General features: G+C 42.7%; 1 protein-coding gene across 8 annotated transcripts in view; it reads left to right on the forward strand.

Annotated features, from left to right (window-relative positions):
* AAK1 (AP2 associated kinase 1) overlaps positions 1 to 24,346 on the forward strand; it is a 167,469-nt gene that overhangs the window by 93,524 nt on the left and 49,599 nt on the right. For all 8 annotated transcript variants that reach the window (XM_077766362.1, XM_077766365.1, XM_077766364.1 and 5 more), the window contains exons 5-12: positions 1,051 to 1,193; positions 11,353 to 11,474; positions 12,823 to 12,904; positions 13,413 to 13,545; positions 16,775 to 16,878; positions 18,725 to 18,804; positions 23,233 to 23,387; positions 24,215 to 24,339. In XM_077766362.1, coding sequence (XP_077622488.1) covers positions 1,051 to 1,193; positions 11,353 to 11,474; positions 12,823 to 12,904; positions 13,413 to 13,545; positions 16,775 to 16,878; positions 18,725 to 18,804; positions 23,233 to 23,387; positions 24,215 to 24,339 — 944 coding nt within the window. The remainder of the gene's footprint in view (positions 1 to 1,050; positions 1,194 to 11,352; positions 11,475 to 12,822; positions 12,905 to 13,412; positions 13,546 to 16,774; positions 16,879 to 18,724; positions 18,805 to 23,232; positions 23,388 to 24,214; positions 24,340 to 24,346) is intronic.

Raw genomic sequence — 24,346 nt, forward strand, 5'->3', positions numbered from 1 at the left:
GAAGTGACCTTTCCTCTCCTTGCCTGCAAGCTGTAATTGCCGGTAAGGCTCCATTCAAACGATGCTGCTGTTAACAGTAGAGTTAAGTAGTTGAAAGCTTGGAGTTTCAAGCCACATTTATCTCAGGAAATCTGGACTGTAGCATGAATTGATTCAGATTTGACTGCATTTCATATAACCAGTCTGGAAGTTTGACTTTTTTTTTGGCATAAGCAGCTGCCACTTACCGGCTTGGGTCACTGTCTCACTGTTTGGTACCCTGTTTTATAATCATCCTTACTTCCACTGACATTTTCCTTGCCTTTAAAGATACTGTTCATAAGTTAAATATGTTGTTAACCCTCGGAATGTGATGTTGACCAATAATTTCAGCCTGTCCTGTAAGAACTCTTTGAGTTTATAAAATACTACCAAATTTGAACTTGACCATTTGTTTCCTCCTGTCCATTCCCTTTTGGGTGGTAAAATGTTCAGAGACGTGGCAGTAGGAGCGTCCAGGCATCTGGATAATTTTGTAAGTGAGGTCATCAGTTTTACTGTCCTGGAGATTAAATGTTGGGGTAGCATTTCTACATTCTTGGCAGCAAGTAGCTTAGTGAAGCCAGAGAGACCAAGCCATTTCTAAAGCACAGACTCTAAAGCTGTCTTCTTCCTGCTCTTGGAGTCTGTTGTGTAGTCTGATTCTTACTAAAAGATATGACAGGTTGAACCTGGGGCCTCGTCTCATACAAATGGGAACAGTAGACCAACTTGTCCATAGAGGGGCCAAATTGTCACTTATACTAATCTTGAAGATGTCATGAAGGCAGCTCACGTCTGGAGTGCTTTATAAAATAAACCGTTTTTGATGCATTAGAAGAAGTACTGGATCGTAAGAAGACAAATCTGGGCCTGGGAACCAAGATACTTGGGTTTCAGTCCTGGCTCAGCCAGTGATCAGCTCTGTTACCTTGGGCCGGGTTGCTTCTCTGTGGACAGCCATTCACTGTCGTGGGTGAGTGGTGAGTCTGAGTGTTTCTAACCTCTCCCTTGCTCTGTGTCCCCTCACAGGAGGCCAGGTGGTCAACTTGATGAATCAGCGCCTACAGACAGGTTTTACTGAGAATGAAGTGCTCCAGATATTTTGCGACACCTGCGAAGCCGTTGCCCGTCTGCACCAGTGCAAAACTCCTATTATCCACCGTGACCTGAAGGTAACAGGCCGCACTGGTTCATGAAGTGTGTTCTTACAGGGTATTTTCCATCTGCCCTGGGGACGGGAGAGATGCTTGGGGCTTGTGAGAGAAGCTTAAGGCATGGAAACCTTACATTTCGTACATTCTGCGTGGGGAGGGGAGGAGGGGAATACGAATTAAAATAAAGAAAGTACAATACAAGTATCACTTTTATTACTTAGGTAGCCTTTAGAAATTCTTTATCATCATCAAATGCCTGAATACATGTTGTTTTTGTTTTTCCTGATAGAATCCCCATTTTACTTTTCCAGGGTTATAGAAAATAATATGCTCATTTAAATGGTTTGTGGATACTGATGTTTGGTTTCACAAGTCTATCTCATATTTTGCAAAATTAAGGGATTATTTTAAAACTCTGTTGTATTAATTACCATCTCCTTGTACCAGGCCTTTCATATTCTAGTCATTGACAATGTTTGTTGAATGGCATTGGCATCCAGTTAGGAATCACCAATTTGTGCCATGTACCCTACTAGACACTTTATGCACACTGTCTCTTTGGAGGAATATGTTCTTCTTTACATTTTCTAGTCAGGGAAACTCTAGTTATGTGACTTGACTAAGGTCACACAACCAGGAAGGAGCAGAACCAGAATGAATGTGAAGCCAGCTCTTCCAATTCTAAATTATTACAATTTCTTTTCATTATACCTGTGTTTTGAGAAACATGCTTCCTGGCTAATAACCTACCTCAGCAGCCCCTGGTGTACCTGTTAAATGCAGGCTACTGGATTCTGCACTGAGTCTCTTGGGCTGTAATTTTTATGGCGGTGTCAGGGAAGCCCAGGAATTCATAGCTTAATAATCACCCTGGGTGGGTTTTGTGTGTTTTAAAGTTTGAGGAACACAGCCGCATACCAGCATTTCTGTTTTGAGGGATTTTTTTCTTTTTAGCTTTTTAAAAAATGGAGATATCATCCATATACCATAAAATTCACCCTTTCAAAGTGTACAATTCAGTGGTTTTTACTGTATTTACAAGGCTGTGCAACCATCAAATTATCTAATTCCAGAACATTTCGTCTCCCCAAAGGAAACCGTGTGTATCCGTCAGCAGTCACTCTTCATTCACACCTCATCTCACCCCCAGGCAACCACAAATCTGCTTTCTGCTGCCTGTTCTGTACATTTCATATAAACGGCTTATATGATAAGAGGCCTCTTGTGTGTGACTTCTTTCACCTAACATAGTGTTGTCAAGGTTTATTGGTGTTGCAGCGTGTGGCACTACTTCATTTCTTCTCATGGCATGGTATTCACAGTGTGGGTAGACCACATTTTGTTTATCTAGTCATCAATTGATGGACATTTGAGTTGTTTTTACTTTGGATATTCTGAACAAGACTATGAACATCTGTGTACTAGTTTTAATTGGGTACATATTTTCAGTTCTCTTGAGCATATACCGAGGGGTGGAATTGTTGGGTCATGTGGTTAACTACGGTTGACTTCCTGAGGAACTGCCAGACTGTTTTATAGAGCGGCTGTGCCATTTACATCCCACCAGCAGTATATGAGGGTGCTGTTTTTTCCACATCCTCACCAACCCTTATTGTCTTTTTTTATTTTAGCCATCCCAGTTGGTGTAAAGTGGTACATACCTCCTGGCATTTCTGTACTAAAGCAGTGAGCTCAAGGGAAGATAGGTACATAACTTCAAAAGCCTTAGAAAGCCTTCTCCAGTATCCCTCTACCCACAGTCAGCCCTTTTTCTGAGTAGAAGAGGAAGGATACATTTCAGTATATAATACGAGCCTAGCATGGTACAAGTACATAATTCTGTGGAGGTGGTACGATAACATGGTGTAATGTGATTCCTACTCCCAAGATGCCTAAGTATTGGTGACAGGATATAAATGAAACAAATCACGTGTTTAGACCTGAAGCAGTGACTGGTGAAATACAGAACTTTGTAGAACAAAGAGATGAACAGCAGAATTATCAAGCTGCTTAATGTATGAGCAGATAGTAGGACCAGGTAATGGAAGTTGGGATCTTCTGGAAAAGTGGGATTTTACAGGCCTGTGGGATTTAAGTGGTCACAAAGAGGACAAAGGACATGTCAGACAGAGACCAGAGCCCGAGGGCTACCTAGAGGAGACAAGGAGGCCTTAGAGCATGCGTGTCCATCTCCAGGCACACCTGTGACACAGTAAGTACCTGACAGGGCGTGAAGGTGAGGGCAAAGGAAGGAGGCAGAGAGGGCCGCTGAGTACCCTTGTAGGGAGTGCTGATCCCATGTTCTGCTTTTATTTTAACTGGATTAAATGAGGCCTCAATGATGAATCAGTTCATACCTGTAAATAATACCTACCTAATTGACACATTCCTGGCATCTCAGTGCTGCTGTGAGGCAGTTGGTGAGTGTACTTCAGGATCCTGAAGTACAGAGTTCAGGGTCTACCTGGGGACAGGGAGTAGGACAGGAGTGGGAGCCCCAGACTCTTTCTTCGCTGCCCTGAACGGTCCATGAGATATTTTAGCAGAGGAACGTGGAGCAAAGCGGAATTGGAGGAGAGGCTGCTGTGCTGGTTCCCATCTTGTCCTCAGCCCTGTAGCCCTTGACCCTCCTCCTGAGAGTCAGCAGAGGGCTGGCAACACACTGTTGGGCTCTGTAGTTGTGTTTTAGTCCGTAGTGAAGACCATCAGGCATGCTGCTGGGTTACCAAGAGCGGTTCAGAAGACTTTATTTCCATTTCTCCTCTACCTTGGAAATAGGGAATGTAAATAGGGGCCCCTGGGAGGAGGCCTCAGTTGTGATTATTCCAGAAAAGTCCTGTGGCTTTTGATTGTAGTTATTGACTCCTGGTTGTTTTGATTGAAGGTTTCCCAAACTCCTCATATCTTACACTCTGTGCCATATAGATGCTTTTGTTAGCAAATTAGATTTTATTGATTTCTACTAATATGTGCCTGTTGGGCAGTCCATTTGTCTGCTGCACTGCCAGCCTCCTAAGGCCTGAGTGAAAAGTCCCTGTGTACCTCTTGTTTGCCATCACATAGTCTTGGACACTCTGAGCTCCACGTCTGGCCACTACATTCGTAGCAGTAGCCAGAGCCAAGGAGTTCTTTATTCTCCTGTTGGCCAGAGGAAGTGCCGGTTGCTGATCTTTAGCTGCTTCTTGAAGCAGATTTACATTTGGTATTCAAGATGGAGGCACCATCTTGAATAAACGTCAGTAAGACATTTTGGGGCACCTGGGTGGCTTAGTCGGTTGGGCGTCCGACTTTCGCTTGGGTCATGATCTCGCGGTTCGTGGGTTCGGGCCCCGCGTCGGGCTCTGTGCTGGCTGCCAGCTCAGAGCCTGGAGCCTGTTTCAGTCTGTGACTCCCTCTCACTCTGACCCTCCCTTGCTCACGCTGTCTCTCTCTCTCTCCTAGAAATAAATAAAACATTTAAAAAAAAAAAAAAATTTTTTTTTTAAAGTCAGTAAGACATGAAAAAGAGCACAGGCCAGGCCAGCTGTGGATCCCCTTGCTGAGCCAGTGCTGCCCTCGGTCTGTTTGTTCACCCACAGAACCCAGGAAGAGCCCCCCTTTCTCTGCCTACCACGTGTGTGGTCTTTCTTTCAAATTACGTGTAGGAAATAACCTGAAAGCGGTCCCTATCCTGAAGCAGCTTGTGTTCTAAAAATAACCATTACAGAAGTTCTGTTCTTCATTGGAGGTCTTTCTTCAAATATAATATTTTAACATTTTAATCATTTCCCTGTTTTTGTTTTAATTTTTATCTCTCTAAGGAAAGAAAGAGATTATTGCAGATCATGGGGTCATAGAGTTGGGAAGGTCACCGAAGCCAGCCCTCTCCTGTTACCAATGAGGAAGCCTCAGCCCAGAAAAGCTGTGACCTGCACAGCTAACTCTGTGGTCAAATTAGAAGAAAGGCCAAGGGTTTCTCCTCCCATTTTGGTTTTTGTTTATTTGTTTTTGCTGTTATACCATGCTGTTTATCCAGGCACCTAAGAAAGGGTTAAGATTTTAAAAGTGCATTCAGATTAAGGAAGTCATGAATGTCTCCTCTTTTGTCAGAAAAGAGATTTTGATTTCATGAAGTACAATAGGATGAAGATTCTTGTCCCATTTTTAGACTCACAGGTTTGAAAACCTACGTTTATCTAATCCTCCAAAATTTCTAGTGATTGAAATGCCTAAATGCCATATCTGTTTGGAATAATGTCAAGATGAAGGGTCAGTAGGAGGTGGCTTTCTAGACATTTTAGCTACAGCTGTAAGCAGAGCTTGGGAGTGACAGCTTTAATAACCCTCTTAAGCCAATGGGTTGGGAAATAAAGTCAGCAGCATTAAACCCTCAAGAGCTGGAAGACTGTGGGATTGTAAGCAGTGGCCACCAGCATAAGGCTTACATCCTGAGGGACTTTGCCAAAAGCAGATCACTAGGAAAGTTCTCTGGAGCTTCCAGAAGATGATATATGAATGTCCAGTTACTTCTCTCCCTTCCGTGTCCGCCTTAATCCCTCTGGGCCCTGCTCTAGACCTGGCCTTAGTCGCTTCCCCTTTAAACAATTGCATTTGCCCTCATTTTCTCTCTTCTCCTCTCTCACCATGTCAACCTTCCTAAAACACCTCTTTTCATCTGCTGAGTGTCTCCTTAGCAGCCTTCCTCAGTCTGCACCATCAGCTGCTCTGGTCCCCTCGCTTTCTCCCTTCACGGTCGCCAGTGTGAACTGCCCTTGTTCCTTAATGGCATAATGCACATCGGTGCAGTGGTGAGCGTGTAGCTTCAGCACTCAGGCAGCCCCATCCTGCCCTACCAGCCTAGTGACCTCAGGCATGTGAAGTAACTGGACTCCATTTTCTCATCTCTTATGTGGGGACAATAAGGCTTTGTAAGAATTTCCTGAAACCCTATAGGTAAAAGTGCAGGGTGCAGCATCTGGCTCATAGTGAGTGCTGTTGCTGATACTATTGTGATGGTCGTCATCCCTGCCTCTGCCTTTGCTTCTATTATGAGTTTCACTTACCTAAGTTCTTCACTTCCCCAAGGTCCAGCAGTAGCCGGCCTCCACATTCACAAGGGCACTAGCCCTTAGTATGTCCAGTCCCATGTCCTCAGTTTCCTTTGTAGCACCAGTGCCCAGGACAAGGTGGCCTGCTTCTGTGCCTCAGATGCCTCGAGCCTGCTCCTGCCCTCTAGGAGTGCCCCTCCCCCAGGGGGGCCATGGCTGCTCCCTTCATTCAGGTCTCTGCTCACCTCATGACAGTGACCTTTCCAACTGTACTATTTGCAATAGCATCCCTCTTCCTCTTACATATATTTAACCTGTTGGGTGTTTTTTTTCTTTTTCTTTTTTCTTTTTTTTTATAACAGTTATCACTACCTGGCAATTATACTTACTTTCTTATTCTCTTCCTCTGGACTCTAAGCAACATGAGCAGCTGAACCTGGATTTGTTCATAACCTTATCCCCTAGAACCTGCTTGGCATATAGTAGTTCAAATGTGTGTGTCTTTCTCTGAAATAAGTGGTAATAACTTCTTAAGTTCATATAGGGAGAGTTCTAGTTTGCTTTCACGTACACTCTCTTACTTGCTTTATAACAACCACGATAGAAATATTATTAGCTTTACTTTGCAGATGAGAAACAAGCCCAAAGAGGTTTAAAGGTTTGTCCAAGGTCAGACATCTAAATAGTCCCTGAGATCTTCTGACCCCCAAGTCTAATGTGGTTGCTGCGTACTAGGCTCTGTGTTGTGTGTTGTTGATGGCAGTGCTGGTGGTGACGAAGGGCAGCGGCCAGCTTGATCTTGGAGGTTTCCACAGGTGTTCCAAGTCACGGGGACAGACTGAGAAGGCGCAGAGGGTGTGGCAGCTGCTGAGGTGGCTGCTGCCAAGCAGTCTCACAATCCTCCCAGCAAACCTGCAGAGTGGCCAAGAGCAAGGCTTATGGTTCTTACGCATTAGCATTTCTTTGATATTGATAAGGCTTTCCCCTACATTGCTATTTCTGGCTTTAGGTCCACTTTTGTACACACCCTTACCTTTTAACTGCTTTTTCTGCAAATACCGTTTTGTACAACGTTATCTTTATGGGAAGTTTGATAACGGCACAACTGCTGAGTTCTGCCACTCTGGAGCTAACCAGAAATACAAACCGAGTTCATTAGGTGAGGGGGATAAAAACAAAACAAAAACCCTTCTGTGCCTCATCATTATTCTGTCTTTTGTCTACTCGATTTTCCTCCCTCCCCCAATCCAGTAATTTTGGTCCTCGGAACTACTTTGTTTGTATTTTGATGTGAGTTAACCTCACAGTTTTTTAGATTGTACATTCTAGCATTAGAATGGAAACTAATTTGGGAAGGGACTGCACACATATAATGGGAGACGCGTGGCTTTGCATGAGACCAGGAAGCAAGGTTGCTGCTAATGGATAGTGAATAGGGATGGAAGGGTATCTGGTGTATGTAAAATACTGGACTGGGTATTGCGGGAGACACACAGGCATAGTGTAATTATAGACCAGAGGTTGGCAAACTTTTCTGCAAAGGACCAGATAGTAAATATTTTAGGCTTGTCAGCCATGTAGTCTCTGTCGCAACTACTCACCTTTGCCTTTGGAGATCAAAAGCAGCCATAGACTAGAGGATAAGTAACCAATGGGCATGGCTCCATTTGTCCCAAAGGTCTCACTTTGGGACTCCCTCTTACGGACAGTAAGTTCTGCAGATTTTGTAGGGTGGCCATGGAAGCTTTTACTGAGGATCTATGACCTGTGCAAAGCCTTGAAGAATGGCTACAATTTGACAAGTGGAGAATGAGCAATTGAGTAAAAGGATAAACCAGGCGATACAGGGAATGCTTACGAGACATTGAGCAAAGCAGCATAGCTAGTGATTAGACACCTGGTTTCTTTTTTTTTTTTTAATAGTTTATTGTCAAATTAGTTTCCACATAACACTCAGTGCTCATTCCCACAAGTGTCCTCCTCCATGCCCATCCCCCCCTCCCCCCACATCCATCAGTCCTCAGTTTTTGTCAGCATTCAAGAGTCTCTCATGGTTTGCTTCTCTCCCTTTCCCCCACCATTTCTGCCCTTCTTCTCCCCCTTGTTCCTCAGTCAAGTTCCTCCTAATCCTCCTATACGTGCAAACATATGATATTTGTCCTTCTCTGCCTGACTTATTTTGCTCAGCATAACACCCTCAAGGTCCATCCATGTTGCTACACATGGCCAGATTTCATTGTTTCTCATTGCCATGTAGTATTCCATGGTATAGATAAACCACATCTTCTTGATCCATTCATCTGTTGATGGACACTTAGGCTCTTTCCATGTTTTAGCTATTGTGGAGAGTGCTGCTATGAACATTGGGGTACATGTGCTCCTATGCATCAGCATTTCTGTATCCCTTGGGTAAATTCCTAGCAGTGCTATTGCTGGGTCATAGGGGAGTTCTATTGTTAGTTTCCTGAGGAACCTCCACACTGTTTTCCAGATGGGCTGTACCAGTTTACATTCCCACCAACAGTGTAGGAGGGTGCCCGTTTCTCCACATCCTCGCCAGCATCTAGAGTTCTCTGATTTGCTCATTTTAGCCACTCTGACTGGTGTGAGGTGGTATCTCAGTGTGGTTTTGATTTGTATTTCCCTGATGAGGAGGGATGCTGAACATCGTTTCATGTAGACACCTGGTTTCTTATTGACTAGATTCTTATTATGGGACATTTGTGAACACAAAGGACCAAGGCAGCCCTGTCCTTAAGCTTGTATCCAGTACACTGGGCAAGTATAGTCACCACACCCACCATAGTTGGAGGATACTATGGGTGGGAACCTTGAGTGGTTCATTTGCTTCCTACCCTGGCAGAAAGGTAATTACCTGTCTTTCTCTAGAGGTAAATTTTCTGGTTTACTTTCCAGCTTCATCACTGTGAGCCTCACTCTCCACATCTGTAAAACAGGGGTATTATTATATTATTATGAGGATAAATCATGTAACTGAGTAAAATAGTACTCACAATAGTAAAAGCTCAGAAATTGGTAGCTGTTCTGTTTATAACCTCTAAGGTAGATTTGAAATATTAGTATTGCTTTATCGAAATTATTTTCGATTCCGAAAGCGCGTTATATGTTCAGGATAGCTTGACTGTTTCACTTTGTGTAAATAGGTTAAACTGAGGAGCTTTTGAAAAGCTGTAGGCGGTAGACACATTTGCTTGCCTTAGCCTTGTCTCTGGAGAACAAGAGCCTATTCACGAGAGGTGATAGCCATAGTTCACACTGCCTTATGTGACTAAAAATCCAAGGTCAGAATTCTAGGTTAAAGTGATTGTAGGTTAGTAATGCCCCAGGTGCAAAAGCATATCCTTTCTGGAAGAACAACAGACTTTAAACTCAGGCCTCATAGGCTTCCCACAGATGAATTCTGAGGAACATGAGTTAAGAACAACAGTAACAAAAGCCCTCATAACAATACCTCTAGTGAGACTCAGTAGGAGTAAAAGACAATAAATACAAGAATCAGTTTGCCGCAAAGACTTTAGGTATTAGATTTAGCAGGTACAGACCATAAACATTTTTAAAATACATAATGTAGGGGCGCCTGGGTGGCTTAGTCGGTTAAGCGTCCGACTTTCGCTTAGGTCATGATCTTGCGGTTCGTGTGTTCAAGCCCTGCATCGGGCTCTGTGCTGACTGCCAGCTCAGAGCCTGGAGCCTGTTTCAGTCTGTGACTCCCTCTCTCTCTGACCCTCCCCTGCTCACACTCTCTCTCTATCTCTACTAGAAATAAAAAAATAAATAAATAAATAAAATAAAATACATAATGTAATTTTTAGAAGAATTAAAGCAAGTGTAGGTAGAAACAAGTATTGGAAAAAGAGACCATGACAACTGAGCAGATTTTTTCTTTCGTTCTTTCTTTTTTTTTTTTAAAGAACCAATAGCAGTAGTAGGGTCTGCGTATTTGATGGGTCCTATCTTGCTTCTGACAGACACACACACACAAGCACAGTATTAAATGCATTCCTGTTTTTTAACTTATTCCACTCAACCAACATTTTCTGTACCAAGTACTATGTTAGGCACTGGTAGAAAAGGCTACAAATACGTTGAAGAGATGGTGCTTGTCTTTAGGGAGCGTATAGTGGACTCTGGCCTTTGTTTTCCAAAGGTGATCAGTCTTTGGAAGGCTGAAGACAAAAGACAATGGAGACTACAGACTTACTGGCCTAACAAGATTTTGTGGCTGCCATTTTACTGCCCACACATAGCCAGGTCTGTCCTCCAACATACCAGTCAACTCAGTTCACCTAGGCCAAAAATGACTCCATACATCCTGAGTACAGAAGTGCCCACTCTTTTGGAGTTATTCTTGCACTGGCATACTCCTTTGATACCAGAGATTTCTGTAGATTCTGATCTTTGTAAGTTCCCTTCTACCTGGAACTGTTAACTCACTGTCCAAAGAATTCATCTATAAAAAGGCAAGTTAATACTTCAACAGGAAAACTGGACATTTGCCCACAGGCCTTTAATCGCTTTGAGAAGTAATTAAAATACAGCAATGCTTATTAATTCTGGAAATCCTAACGTCTTGTAGTAAAGAAACTAGTATATGCATGCATAAGGCTCAAGTGAAATCACAGACGTCAGGAAGAATGAAGGACTGAAGGACTGAGGGGAAAGAATGACATTGAGTGAGTACTTGAGGAAGGCCTCAAAGAAGAGGTGGCATCTGAACTGGAATTTGGAGGATGAATGGATATTGAGTGTTGAGTAAGGGCTGAGGGTCATAGAGAGCATTCTAGATTGAGAGAAGAGCATGAGAAAAAAAATACAGAGACTTGAAAGTATTAGGACTGTTTCTGCTGAGGTGAGAGTGTGCCTGGAAATCTAGGTGAATGGGACTCTTGTTTCCCCATTGTAGAATTTCCTCTCTTTGCCCCCTCTACCCTCATTTTACCCTGTTACTGTGCTTTTCTTTTTGTTCACTTGGGATGACCCCTGGCAAAATACTTGGAGGTGAAGAACTTTCCTGTGCTTATTAATGGGATTGTCAGAAATAGAATATTTTATTTATGTGACTAGAACCAAATTTTCGTATGCATTACTAAATAATATCTTGGATTGAGTGGCTGGGGAATGTTTTTCAGGTTGAAAATATCCTCTTGCATGACCGAGGCCACTACGTCCTGTGCGACTTTGGAAGCGCCACCAACAAATTTCAGAATCCGCAAACTGAGGGAGTCAATGCAGTAGAAGATGAGATTAAGAAGTAAGCCTTTCCTCTTTTCTTGGAGTTTCATCCATTACCAGATCAGCAACATGACTTTCAGCTTCTGGATGAGAAGGTCAGGGTGGGAAGACCATGGTGCTAGTCATGGTGCCCCTTGTCTCAGAGCATCATGTTGGCAGTCGGCTTGTTTGATTTTAAGGGGAGGATGTGGAAGGGGTTTCCAAGCATTGATCAATAGAGTTAAATGAAGGAATCGTACAGCACTTTATCAATGGACCAGTGGTGACTATATACATAGGTATTTTGACTTATGTCACCCAGCTGTTAAAAAGCAGAATGGTACACAAACCATAAAGGTACTGTGATGTTTTTAAGTGAATCCCAACAACTGAGACATTATCAGTCAGTTGGAACTGCTTTTCACCAAACCCTGCATTGCTGTGTATGCCTTCTTGCTCCTAAGGAGCTCACCAATCTGGTAGAATTAATGGTAAGTAGGAATGTGAAGTCTCTACAGATACTGAATCACTAACTTCCATGAGAAAAAGCTTCTTTTAGATTTCTGGCTCCAGTTAAGAACCTGACCCATTTACCCCTATTGTCAGGAGTGTTAGATTTTTCACAGGCCACAATACTCATTAATAACTCTAATAACTACTAATAAGCCAGCAGTCTAGTATGCACACCTATATCCTGATCCTTAGTCTCCTTTCCTGCCCCACTCTTGGCAGCCAAGCCTAGGGCAGGAAGACTTCTGGTCCAAGGCACTGGTGGACACCTAAAGCATGGTGTCCTCTGGACTTTAGAGACTCAAGCAGTATAAGACCCATGCTTGACCACACCAAGACACTCACTTTGAAGCGGAGCTTATGCTACTCTTTCCTTGAGCCAGAGATAAGAGGAAAACTGTTGCTTCATTCCTCTTGCAGCAGCAGAGATTCGTCCGCCTCCCACCGCAGCCAGGGTATTCTTTCTGCTATTCTGCAGTGTCTCAACTGGTATTACACATCTGCGTTGAGCCACGCTTAAGGGAATTGCTATTTTTAAAAACAAACCAGCAAGACATAGTATCAAACAATAAGGATTTGCAGGAGAAGAGTTTTTCATTTGCGGATACGAGAAGTTGCTTTTAGAGTTTATTTAAGTGCCTTAGTGTCTGGGTCTCCACACGCTCTCAGATAGAAGGACTGATTCTAAAGGTCCACGGGTGTGTACCAAGGACAGCTTTTCATTTTATCTGCACTAATATTTCATACTGTCTTCTGCAGATCACTCCCAGGGAACTAGACTTTATTAATATAAATGTATTTAAAAAGTATTTCTGCTACCCCTGGTTTTTAATGATAGCATTGACATATTTAACAAAAAACAAATCTCTTGATTGTAGATACACAACGCTGTCCTATCGAGCACCAGAAATGGTCAACCTGTACAGTGGCAAAATCATCACTACGAAGGCAGACATTTGGGTAGGTGTCAACTAACCTATCCACATCTCAGATACCAGCAGTCTTGACTGTAAATTCCCAAGTCTACTCCAGACAGTGCCATAGCAGGAGTGGCCACTGGACCGTATCACTGTCTCCTTATCTCTCAGAGTTATTCTTGGGGTGACCAGCCACTGCTCTGTGAAGCGTGTCAAAGGAAATTATTTTAGAGCTCTGTGAAAATTATTCAGGTGACCTGCCCACTATTTAGGTGGTTTTCATATATGTGTTACTAGTTCCTAAGAGCAAAATAACTGAAATACTTGTTCTTTGTTGGAGCACAACTTGGTAATGCTGGTAGAAATATTGGAACTCAGCAGCTAACTAGTGGTGCTGAGTTCCAAGTTCAAGTTTCTAATAGGTTAAAAGTACTGAGGTTTTGTATCTGCTAGTAAATGTGGATGATGCCAGTATGTCTCAGTAGACCCATCTGCAGTTATGGTACATAAACGACTCGTAGCAATCTGCTTTATTTATTTATTTTTTTTAGGCTCTGGGATGTTTGTTGTATAAATTATGCTACTTCACTTTGCCATTTGGAGAGAGTCAGGTGGCAATTTGTGATGGAAACTTCACAATTCCTGATAACTCTCGATATTCCCAAGACATGCACTGCCTAATTAGTAAGTATCTCGAGTTTCTGGCTTCATATTTTTATCTCCAATCTCTGGGAATGAACTGGAGGACAACGGGATTAGATCCCAGGAGTGATGGGTTGGATGCAAAGATAAATCAGTCGATAATAGTTGGCCACTCAAAGATCATACCACAGTGTCTAGTTAGAGGGATAGGTTTTTTTGCTAGAAATCTAAAATCTCTTAGGCTTGAGCAGAAATCCTAACAGTGCTTTGAGCAGTACAGTACGGCTCTGTTCTCTTGCAGTCAGTATGAAAGAGTCCAGCTGACTCCTATCAAGTGATAAGAAATTCATCTCTGCAAAACTGGAAGCAACTCAAATTGAAATGATTGCTGTGCGTTGGCTGGAGTGAATACATAATTAAGACTGTATAACTCTGTGGAACTAGGTTTTTTTCCTCTCTTTAGGTTAATCCCTGGATTTTGATAACAAGCATTTAAGCTCACTGCTTTGTTTAAAATGTTTTTTAAGATTCCCCACTCTTTTGCATTGTCACAGCAAGCATATGTACTAATTCATTAACCAGATGGCAGAATAAGCAATCTTTGCACAAGCCCTTGTGCTCAAATGTGAAACAGAAATATTTTGTCATCTTTTTGCATTGGTCAAAGTATTCAGCATCTAAATTTTAACCATTATGGTTTATAAATCTTGAGTGATCCAGTTTGGGTCCTGGGTGGGGCCGTACTGAAGAAAACAGAAGCACATGTGGGGTGGAACATCTGATATTTGTTAAGGGCCTACTTGTACCTTATTTAATTCTTAAAATCTTATGTAGTAAGTACAGTTATCCCCGTTATACAAATGAGGAAACCGAGGCTCAGACAGTACAGGTAACTTACCCAAGGTAACATAGTTACAGCTTTTAGTTGACTACCTATTCCACTGTGCCAATTTTATCAGTCAACTTCTTCTGTTTAACCAAAAAAGGGAGGGGGAGGGCATTTAAAGAAATGGACTATGGCATTTAGTAGTTGTTGAATTGTTTTCAGAGGTAAAGCACTCGAGTAGTCCCTCCTTATCTGTGGTTTGGCTTTCCACAGTTGTAGTTACCCACAATTGACCACAGTGGGAAGCAGATGAACCTTTTTCTGACGTGTAGTCAGAAAGGTCACTGGTAGCCTAACAACACGTCACTGTGCCTGCGTCATTCACCTCATGTCATCTCATCACGTAGGCATGTTGTGTTCTCACATTATCACAAGAAGGGTGTGTACGGTATCATGAGATGTTTTGAGCGAGACCACATCCACATAACTTTTATTGCAGCATATTGTTATAATTGCTCTATTTTATTATTGTTGTTAATCTCTGGCTGTACCTAACTTATAAAATGAGCTTATCATAGGTATGTGTGTAGAAGACAAAACATAGTATATATAGGATTCAGTACTCTCCGCAGCTTCAGGCATTCCCTGGAGGTCTTGGTACGTGTCCCCTGTGGATAAGGAGGGACTACTGTTCTAGAATTGCAGCTTTGTAAGAGAAGGTTAAAGGACATAGGTAAGAAAATGGCCAAATTTGATGCTAGAATGGTAGGATATTTTTGTAATACATATTCTTTTTCACAATTGTACTGCAAGTTCATATGGGAAAAGCAAGTCTTTATGAATGTCTGTAACACTGACATTGTTCCCAAACCTATTTCAGTTTACAAACTATTTGAAGATTCCATGGTCCCCCTAAAGTCACAGTTCTAAAATTTATTGTGATTGCCCATTTACTCCCAATACACAGTTCCCCTCTCTTTTCAGTTTCTATCAGTGGTGTCACCATTCAAGCCTGGATAACTGAAGTTTAGGGTTTGGATCTGGCTCATAAGACAAGGTGAAGAGTCAGCCATTTTCTAAGCAGCATTCTTTCTCTGGAGTCTCTCCTGGTTCCATCCCATCCTCTGTTCTCATCACTGTCGCCACAGTATATAGAGACTTGGCCAGCTCATGCCTGTTCTGGTGGCCTGGCCAGCAGTCTCTTTCCTCTCTCAGTCAGCCGAGCACTGCTTCACCATGAGATCAGTCTTACTGAATGCCACCCTGTCACGTCCCTGTTAATAAACGTCATCGTTTGCCAGTGGTCCCACAGTAGGGCCCAGCTTCTCAGGTTGGCATTTTAGACCCTTCATACTCTGGTTCCACCCACTCAGCCACCCAGCCTTATTTCCCTGTGTTAAGGAAATCTCTGTTCTGTCCTTCTGGCACCTGTATTTCCTCATAACAGGCCACTCTTGCCTTTCTCCAAGCCCATTTTTGTCCAGACTGTTCTCTCATCAAGAATATCTTTTTCCCTTCTTTCCCCTGACTGACTAAACTCTTTCCTGCCTTCAAGGCCCAGCCCAAACCCTGCTTCTTCTGCAAGTCTTCCACAAGACTGCAGCCTCATCAGTTTTGCCTGCACTTAGTGTTCAAACCATTCATTTGGTTCCTTAAACAGTAAATTGCCTTGCATTGTTGTTGGTGTGTATGCATGTGTCTGTACGTGTGTCTTCACATAGATTTTTTTCCTGGGGATTTTTCCAGCTTCAGAAAGGGCAGCAGCTTAAAGGACATGGAAATAAACAAGTGTTCTGTAGATCATATAAAATTAGAGATGTATTTATTATTTTGTAATTTCTTTTGGAATAGAAACCAGCTTATATCCCCAACAAAGGAATAGAAATTGGTTCTTAAATTTTGAGTTTTGAGGGGCACCTGACTGGCTCATTCGGTGGAACATGAGACTCTTGATCTCAGGATTGTGAGTTCTTGTCCCCCATTGGGAGTTGAGATTACTAAAAAAAAAAAAAAGAAGAAGAAGAGGAAGAAAAAGTGAAAAAAATGAGTTTTGATTATAATTATCAAGGATAATCATTTGTTTAGCAAGATATTATGAATTTAGGAAGCCAGAAGCAAGACCCAGTAACTTTCTAGGTATCAGAATATGAAGGTGGTAACTTTCATATTGAGAGCTTCCCTGAGTCCTTCTTGTACAAGTCACAGAATGTGAACTTCAAGTATCTTTGTTATCATTCAGAAACTTTGTTACTTTTTTGTGGATATTACAAATGTTAGGAAGTTATAGCTTCCATTTCTGAGAGGGGAGGAAAAGAGCTAATTATACCGTCTGACTTTTATGAGAAATAAAAATGAAAATAACATTTAGTAACAGAAATTATGCTTCCTAGGTAATGTAATAAATATTAGAATATTATTAAGTAAATTCACATATGTTTTTCTTAGGGTATATGTTGGAACCAGACCCTGACAAAAGGCCGGATATTTACCAGGTGTCTTACTTCTCATTCAAACTACTCAAGAAAGAATGCCCAATTCCTAATGTACAGGTATGTGAAAGATGCTTTTAAGGGAAAGTAAACATGATCAAATTGTCATTTAAAATTCCTGAGGTGTTAACCAGCTGTTAAATGACTATAGATATCCCTTGTTTTATCTGATAGAGGGTGTTCAGGCAAAGCTAAGTAAGAAGCAATTACTATAAAGAGAAACTAGTTTTCCTATAGAATTTAATTATTAAACTAAGACAATTATACCAAACAAAAAGTTCCCTAGGGATTCAGTTGAGCACTTTGGATGAAGATTGCCCAACTCATTGTCTTGTCAACTTCCACAGTTCACTAAGATCCAAGTGCCTATTGTATTTACCTAGCAGTGAGTGGTAAGGCAGGCTGCTTTCCTGAGGCAGTACTACCTATAAGAACATAAGCCCCCTTGTCCCTTTTCTTCTTTATTGCAGCAGAACATTCTTGATTCTGCTTTTGCTGCCTGCCACCTATAACTCACACTCTTTTTCTGCCACCCTCCACACACACATCAGGCCATAGGAATGTATTCTACACTTAGTAATCCTAAACTCTGCTCACAGCAGCTTTCAGAGTACAGTGCTTGCAAACACCCTTTTTATGGTCTTAGCATATTTTTCATGTCATGGTGTGATCCAGCTCCCTTGACCATTTTACTACTGGATGCCATAATAAATAAGTTCTAATCTGAAATTGTCTTCTCAATTTTCCCAATAATGAAATTTTGATGTCACTGTTGGGGCTTGAGGGTGCTAATAAATAACACTCCTCTTTCACTCCCACATTTGGAATCAGATGTGGGAATCATCCAGATGGAACTCAGAATATTGGCTTTATTACTGATAAGATTGAGTCAGAGAACATAGCTTGACCAGTCAGGCTCCCTAACATTAGATCCACATGACTGAGCCGGGAGTGCCTCATTCCAGAGAGAAGGCTCTCCCCTAATGGAGGGAGGACACGGGTGAACCAGGCAAGCTCAAGTTTCCCCCCCCAGTCCTATCAATCAAATAAGTTACCCTTCTCCCTTGGGAGAGGGATGTTTGGGGAATGGAAGAGAAGCAAGGAGAGATAGTCTAGCAGAAATTCTCCCCACCTGGAAACATGAAGGAAATGGGACGCCCCTCCTAAAAGCCTAAATATGGACTTTACCCCTCCCCTGCTCACACTCTGTCTCTCTCTTTCTCTCAAATAAATAAACATTTGAAAAAAAAAAAAAAGTCAGCTTCACAGGTCTCAAGCCATTTGGTTCTCACTCAGCAGTGCTAAGCAAATGTCCTGTGGTCGGGGACAGTAGGACTCCCTCAGGAGCCAGTGTTAGGTGGCCAGCACAGAATCCAGGTGGGAGGAGTTCTGCTGGCCTTGTGGATTGAGGGGTGCCTCACGCGCTGTGGGAGGCACTGGCTTAGCAACCAGACAGGTCGTAGCTGTGGTTTTCTCCCAGCTTGAATGCTAGAAGATGGAATGCACCCCTGCTAGGTGTGCTGATGCTTATTGCTAACTTCTCCAAGGTCTAGCGGATAGCTTGAATGGTCATACAGGTTACAGACATCTCTTTCCCATTCCTTTCTTAACACACCTCTAAGCTGTGCTATAGGAAGTGAAGGGTCTGGAAGGTTGGGAGGAGGCAGGGATGGAGTGCCCTGCACACAGGCTACTCTGTCCTCTTCTCTGATATGCTGCCTCCCTGAGTGGGGCTGAGTCTGGTGGGATCTACCTTTGGTTGACTTCCCTTACTTCTAGTAGACATCAGGGTCTGGAGGTCCCTCTGGGAGACCCCAACATGTATTTCCATTGGCCCGGTCACGCTGGTTATCCTTTCACAAAGAAATCTGTAATGTCCTTTTTTGGTTTCCTTTCAATTCTCTAGAACTCTCCCATTCCTGCAAAGCTTCCTGAACCAGTGAAAGCCAGTGAGGCAGCTGCAAAAAAGACCCAGCCAAAGGCCAGGTAAGAAGTGCCTGCCTGAGTGTGCGCATGTCCTGTGCCAGCTGCCATAGTGGCAGGAGAGGGTGCCTCATGATCATTACGCCGCCACCACGCAGAGCTAGAGGGCAAGCTCTCTTCTAGGCAGAAACTGTTCTGTGGGAGTGCAAGGAGGAACATAGTGAAACACATTTGAAAGAGAATCAAGAACTCTGCAGCTGTTTCTTTTGCGTATGAAGAGGCACAGGGGCATTCAGAGATGAGGCAACAGCAGACTTTAAATATTGCTAGTACCAGAGGGTCCTAGACGTGCGTCCTGGCCTTCGTGTAGCCTGGTCCACCCACCTAGTCCTACATCTCCCCTTGGTTCTTACTTCCTGTGGCTCTGGCCACATCAGGAGAGTGCAGGTCAAGGCACTGACTGCATGAACAGCAGAAGAGCTTGTGGATCTTAGCTAATCACATACCATGGAGTGTGGGGTCTTTGAAGAAACAGATACCAAATGGGGCGCCTGGGTGGCTCAGTTGGAAACGTGTCCGACTTCAGCTCAGGTCATGATTTCATGGTTTGTGGGTTCGAGCCCCGCATCAGGCTCTGTGCTAACAGCTAGCTCAGAGCCTGGAGCCTGCTTCAGATTCTGTGTCTCCCTCTCTCTCTGACCCTCCCCTGCTCATGCTGTCTCTATCTCTGTCTCTCAAAAATAAATAGAATATTAAAAAAAAAAAAAAAAGAAAGAAAAGAAACAGATACCAAGAGAGGATTGGACAAGCTCGGATTTTATTTGGCTGTGAGAGAAATTAGGGACGGAGCCAGAGAGGGCTGGGAGACCCATCAGAAGACAATGGAAATCTAAACCAGAGAGAGGAAGGAATATTGGGTGGAAGTGACCTAGAAACAGCCACATAATTTAAGGAAAGTTCACCAAAGGTGTCTAGGAGTCCTCAAGCCAAAGTCTACCGGCGGAGCCCCTGTGTCCCAGGAACAGGCCTACTTTAATATCCCTGTGACTGGGATGTTAAGGCTGACAGCAGCCTGTGGGAAGCATGACCTCGGAGAGAACATGGCAGTGGATTTTGGGAGCACAGCAGTTGGGGCACGTGCCCTTTGCACCGTTACATGTTGAAGGTCTACAGGGCACATCCTAATGGCTTGCTATGCTCCCAGACAGCAAATTCTGAGGTTGGTCAAGGAGATGTTTTATACCTCTTTATTCTATCATGTTCCTGTGCCAAGGAAACATTACCAACAAACTATCAATGACATACCTTAGATGGGAATATGTGAATTTTCATAGAACAGTAAAATAATTTCTACATTTTAAAACATTCTTAAATATTTACAGAATAAATATAAATTCTGATGTGGCTCTAAAATAATTCTTTTTAACAAACATAGCAAACTATATCCATGCTGTTACTTTGTAGTCTGTTTCTTACCTAAGTCTGCCATGCTTGCCTCTGGAAATTGCTTTTGGGGCTGATTTCATTAGCTGAGCATTTGGGTTTATGGACATATTGCACCAGGCCCCAGTATGGTGGGCACTGAGTCTAAGCAAGGATCCATTCCCGCAAAGCCTACACATTTATAACAGTGACAGTATCCTACCATTTGAGTGGTGCTCTGAGTGTAAAATGGAGAAAATAATACCTGCATCATAAGGCAGATGTGAGCATCCACCCCGTAAAACTGCTCTATAAACTGTAGAGTGCCCAGGCTGTTAATTTGTATGGATTCAGTAATGCTGTGAGAATACACAGACCTTACAGCCAAGAGATTTGGGCTATCTATAATTTATAATGATTTCATTTGTGTTCTCATATTTACTTCCCAGTCCTGAGAGGTGAGTTTTTCTTTCTAACTCTAGTTTTGAAGTAACCGCTCTTCACTGAGGCATCATGTGTCCCAGACCATACTAAGTTCTTTATATAAGTAACACACCTTTATTTTCCTTGAAATGAATCTATGAGTCATTGTTCTTGTTCTCACTTCACAGATGAGGAAACAGACTCAGAATTATAAGTTGCCCAAGGCAGTTAATCAATATGCGGTTAGGAAGAAACCCAGAACCTCAGCATCCATACTCTGCTCTGTACACTAAGTGATTCATCCACACGCACATAGATGGGACAATGTGGAGCCAGAGCTCCAAGCCTCAGGGTCTGTGTTTTTTCACAGCATATTGAAGTTCATGCAGGCTAACATTTTGAGCACTCCACGGTTGACAAGAACAGTTTCACAGTCATTGATGCACTTGATATTCACATCTGCCTCATGATGTATTATTTTCACCATTTTACACATAAGGGACCCAAGGCACGAAGAGGTAAATGACATACCTCTTATTGCACAATTGGTGAGGAGCTGACCTCAAATATAGTTTTGTTTGACTCCAAATCCCTTTATTTCTAGGATGTTAGCCTTAAGAGAAATCCATCCAGTGTGGAGGTTCTTGGCATTTGGTTTCTATAGAAATCTGTTTGACTTTCTCACCCTTAGCTGCATTTTTCTTACACCTTTTTCCTCTTCTCCAACATCTGTCCCGTTTTCCTTCCTACTTACCTTCCCCAGGCTACAGCCTCCTTAAATAAGATAGCTTTTATATTTTCAGTTCTCTACCCCACACAAGAACATCCTTCTGTAGGATTTCCGAGGAAAGCCTCAGGGTCCACAATGGAAATATGTCTTAGGGATGGACATGGGGCCAGCTGCTTTACTTCCTACTTTGCATTTCATGGAGGCTGTGCCAGACATATTTTGAAAATATTCATGAAGCTTGTTTATTTTGGCCTTAACTTTAGTTATACTCTAAAATGCTTTTTGAAAAGATAAGTACTCTGGTGTACCTGGGTGGCTTAGTTGATTGAACATCCTGAGACTGGATTTTGGCTCAGGTAATGATCCCAGGGTTGTGGGATTGAGCCCTGCTTTGGGCTCTGTCCTGGGCGTGGAGCCTGCTTGAGATTCTCTCTCTCTTCTCTCTCTTTCTCTCTCTCTCTCTCTCTCTGCCCCTCTTCCCTGCTCGTGCTCTCTCTCTCAAATAAAAATTTGCACCTGGGTGGCTCAGTCAGTTAAGCATCCAACTTCGCCTCAGGTCATGATCTGGCAGTTCATGGGTTCGAGCCCCACATCAGGCTCTGTACTGACAGCTCAGAGCCTGGAGCCTGCTTTGGATTCTGTGTCTCCCTCTCTCTGCCCCTCCCCTGTTCACGCTCTCTCTCTCAAAAATAAATAAACATTAAAAAAATTAAAAAGATAAAATTAAAATGCTTTTAATTTAAAGTATGTTTAAAAAAAAAAAAAGACAACTACTGTGATCTGAGTTAGGTAGTAGCCAGCTGCCTGGACTGCTCTAAGTGAATGGAAGTTACCGTCTAAACTTTAGCACCATCACAAGGAGCAGGTAGACCATACAGCAGTCCTCCTCATATTAGTTTGGATTAGATTTGGCTGTGAGTTAAACAAAGTCCAAAATGATAGTGGCTCGTATAAGATAGATATTTATCTTTTCTTTAAAGTGAACAAAGTCTGGAGGTGCCCATGACCTCATGGACCAAGATGGTAGCATCCCTGTTCCAAGCAACAGGATGAAGGAATAGCCAAAGAAGAAGGGAGACAGATGGCATACACTCGTTATTTCTTGAGGTTTCTAGAAATTACCATATAACAATCTGCTTTCCTATGTAAGACCAAAACTTAGACACACTGGCCACACCTGATTATAAGAGATGCTGGCCAATGTGATTTTTACTCTGGGTGGTCCAGTGCCCAGCTAAAAAAGTTTTTAATTGAAATATATTTGACATATAACCTTGTATAAATTTAAGGTGTACAACAGCTAAAAATTTTATTATCCTGGGAAAAAGGGGAACATGTGTATTGGAGGAAATAGGTACGTGTCATATTCTCCAAATCATTTATCTTAAATCATTTACTTGTTCCTTTTAGTTGCCTTATTGGATTCACTCATTTACATGCTTTTTATTATAGAGAGACTATTTTGATAACTATTTCTAACCAGGTTTGAGTTCCCTTTGAGAACAACCTGCCTCAAACCCCTTTCCATCATCACCCAAAGTATATTCTGGGAAATCCTAGGAGGTATTAGGTGGAAGGGTCCCAAGGTTGGATTAGCTAGAGAAACATTGCATTCTATATAGTTGCTGTCTTCAGAGTTCTCCATGCACATGCACACGTGAAAAGTCCTGCTGGAAAGAAATCTGCTTGGTGTATTTTGAACAGTGTGTTAAAACTTATTTCCCACCAAGTCTTTTTTCATAACATCTTATAACACATAACGTCCTGTGGAACACCCTTTGGCAGATGTCGATTAAACAGATCTGGAAGGTTTGGATGGGTGTGGAAGGGAAAGCCAATCTATCAAGTACTCTGCCTACCCCTCCCTCACTTTCCACACTTTAATGTGAATCTGTTTTCCCCTCTTCCTTTCCTAGACTGACAGATCCCATTCCCACAACAGAGACTTCAATTGCACCTCGTCAGAGGCCTAAGGCTGGGCAGACTCAGCCAAACCCAGGAATCCTTCCCATCCAGCCAGCTCTGACACCTCGAAAGAGGGCCACAGTTCAGCCCCCACCCCAGGCCACAGGTCAGTAACTAGGTTGGTTTGAAATTTGGTTTACCTCTTTGTTACCCTGGACGTTACACAAGTCTTGGAAAGTCTACTTTTACTTCAGGAATAGAATTCAGAGGCACATAAGAAATAATGGTTTGGCTTGAGGAACAGGAGGTGAACTCCCATTGAAATTATATGGCAAGTGGCTGTCAAAAGGGTAGTCATCTCACTGAATTTTGTGGGGGACCTCCAAGACCACTGAAGCCTGATAACCCCTTTTTTCTAGTCTTGGTCCTGATTTTGTGGCTTGGCCCATTCATCCCATGCCTTCCTTTTTATTTCATATTTTTCTCTTTGCTTTTAAAGAAACAAGGCTCTCTCCTCTTGGTGACACAAAGGAATTGTTTCTTTAATGCTCTGTCTCTTAAAGTGTCTGTTACCACTCCATGTTTTGGTATTCTGGTTCTAATAAGATAACTTAGTGTAGAGGATCCAAATTATCAAGTAACTGAACTTAGTCATCACTTCCCTATTAGGAAGCTGCTTTTGATGAATTTGGTAGTTATCTACTTATAGCCAGGCATCTAGACTGGGGTTGCATAACTTATATGTAAAACACCAAAGAATGCATGACAGTAAGTGCAAAGATCACGTTTGTGTACAGTAGCATCTTACTGAACCTTGTTCTGAAAAATATGAAGCACATAGTTTAACAAGAAGCGTAAAGACAGGAGCACATGGATCTTGGGGCTGTCGGTCCACTTATCACCCCCCTCTTTATTGCTCTGACAAGAGAGAAAGCAGGCTGTTTTCATCTGGAAGAGTTTTGGGCCTTGATACGGGGTTTATTCTCATTACAGGATCCAGCAATCAGCCTGGCCTTTTAGCCAGTGTTCCCCAGCCCAAAACCCAGCCCCAACCCAGCCAGCCTCTACCGCAGTCTCAGCCCAAGCAGCCACAGGCTCCACCCACCCCACAGCAGACGCCTGCCA

This window comes from Crocuta crocuta, unplaced genomic scaffold, assembly GCF_008692635.1.
Source record: "Crocuta crocuta isolate KB4526 unplaced genomic scaffold, BGI_CrCroc_1.0 scaffold113, whole genome shotgun sequence".
In the NCBI taxonomy this organism is placed as follows: Eukaryota; Metazoa; Chordata; class Mammalia; order Carnivora; family Hyaenidae; genus Crocuta; species Crocuta crocuta.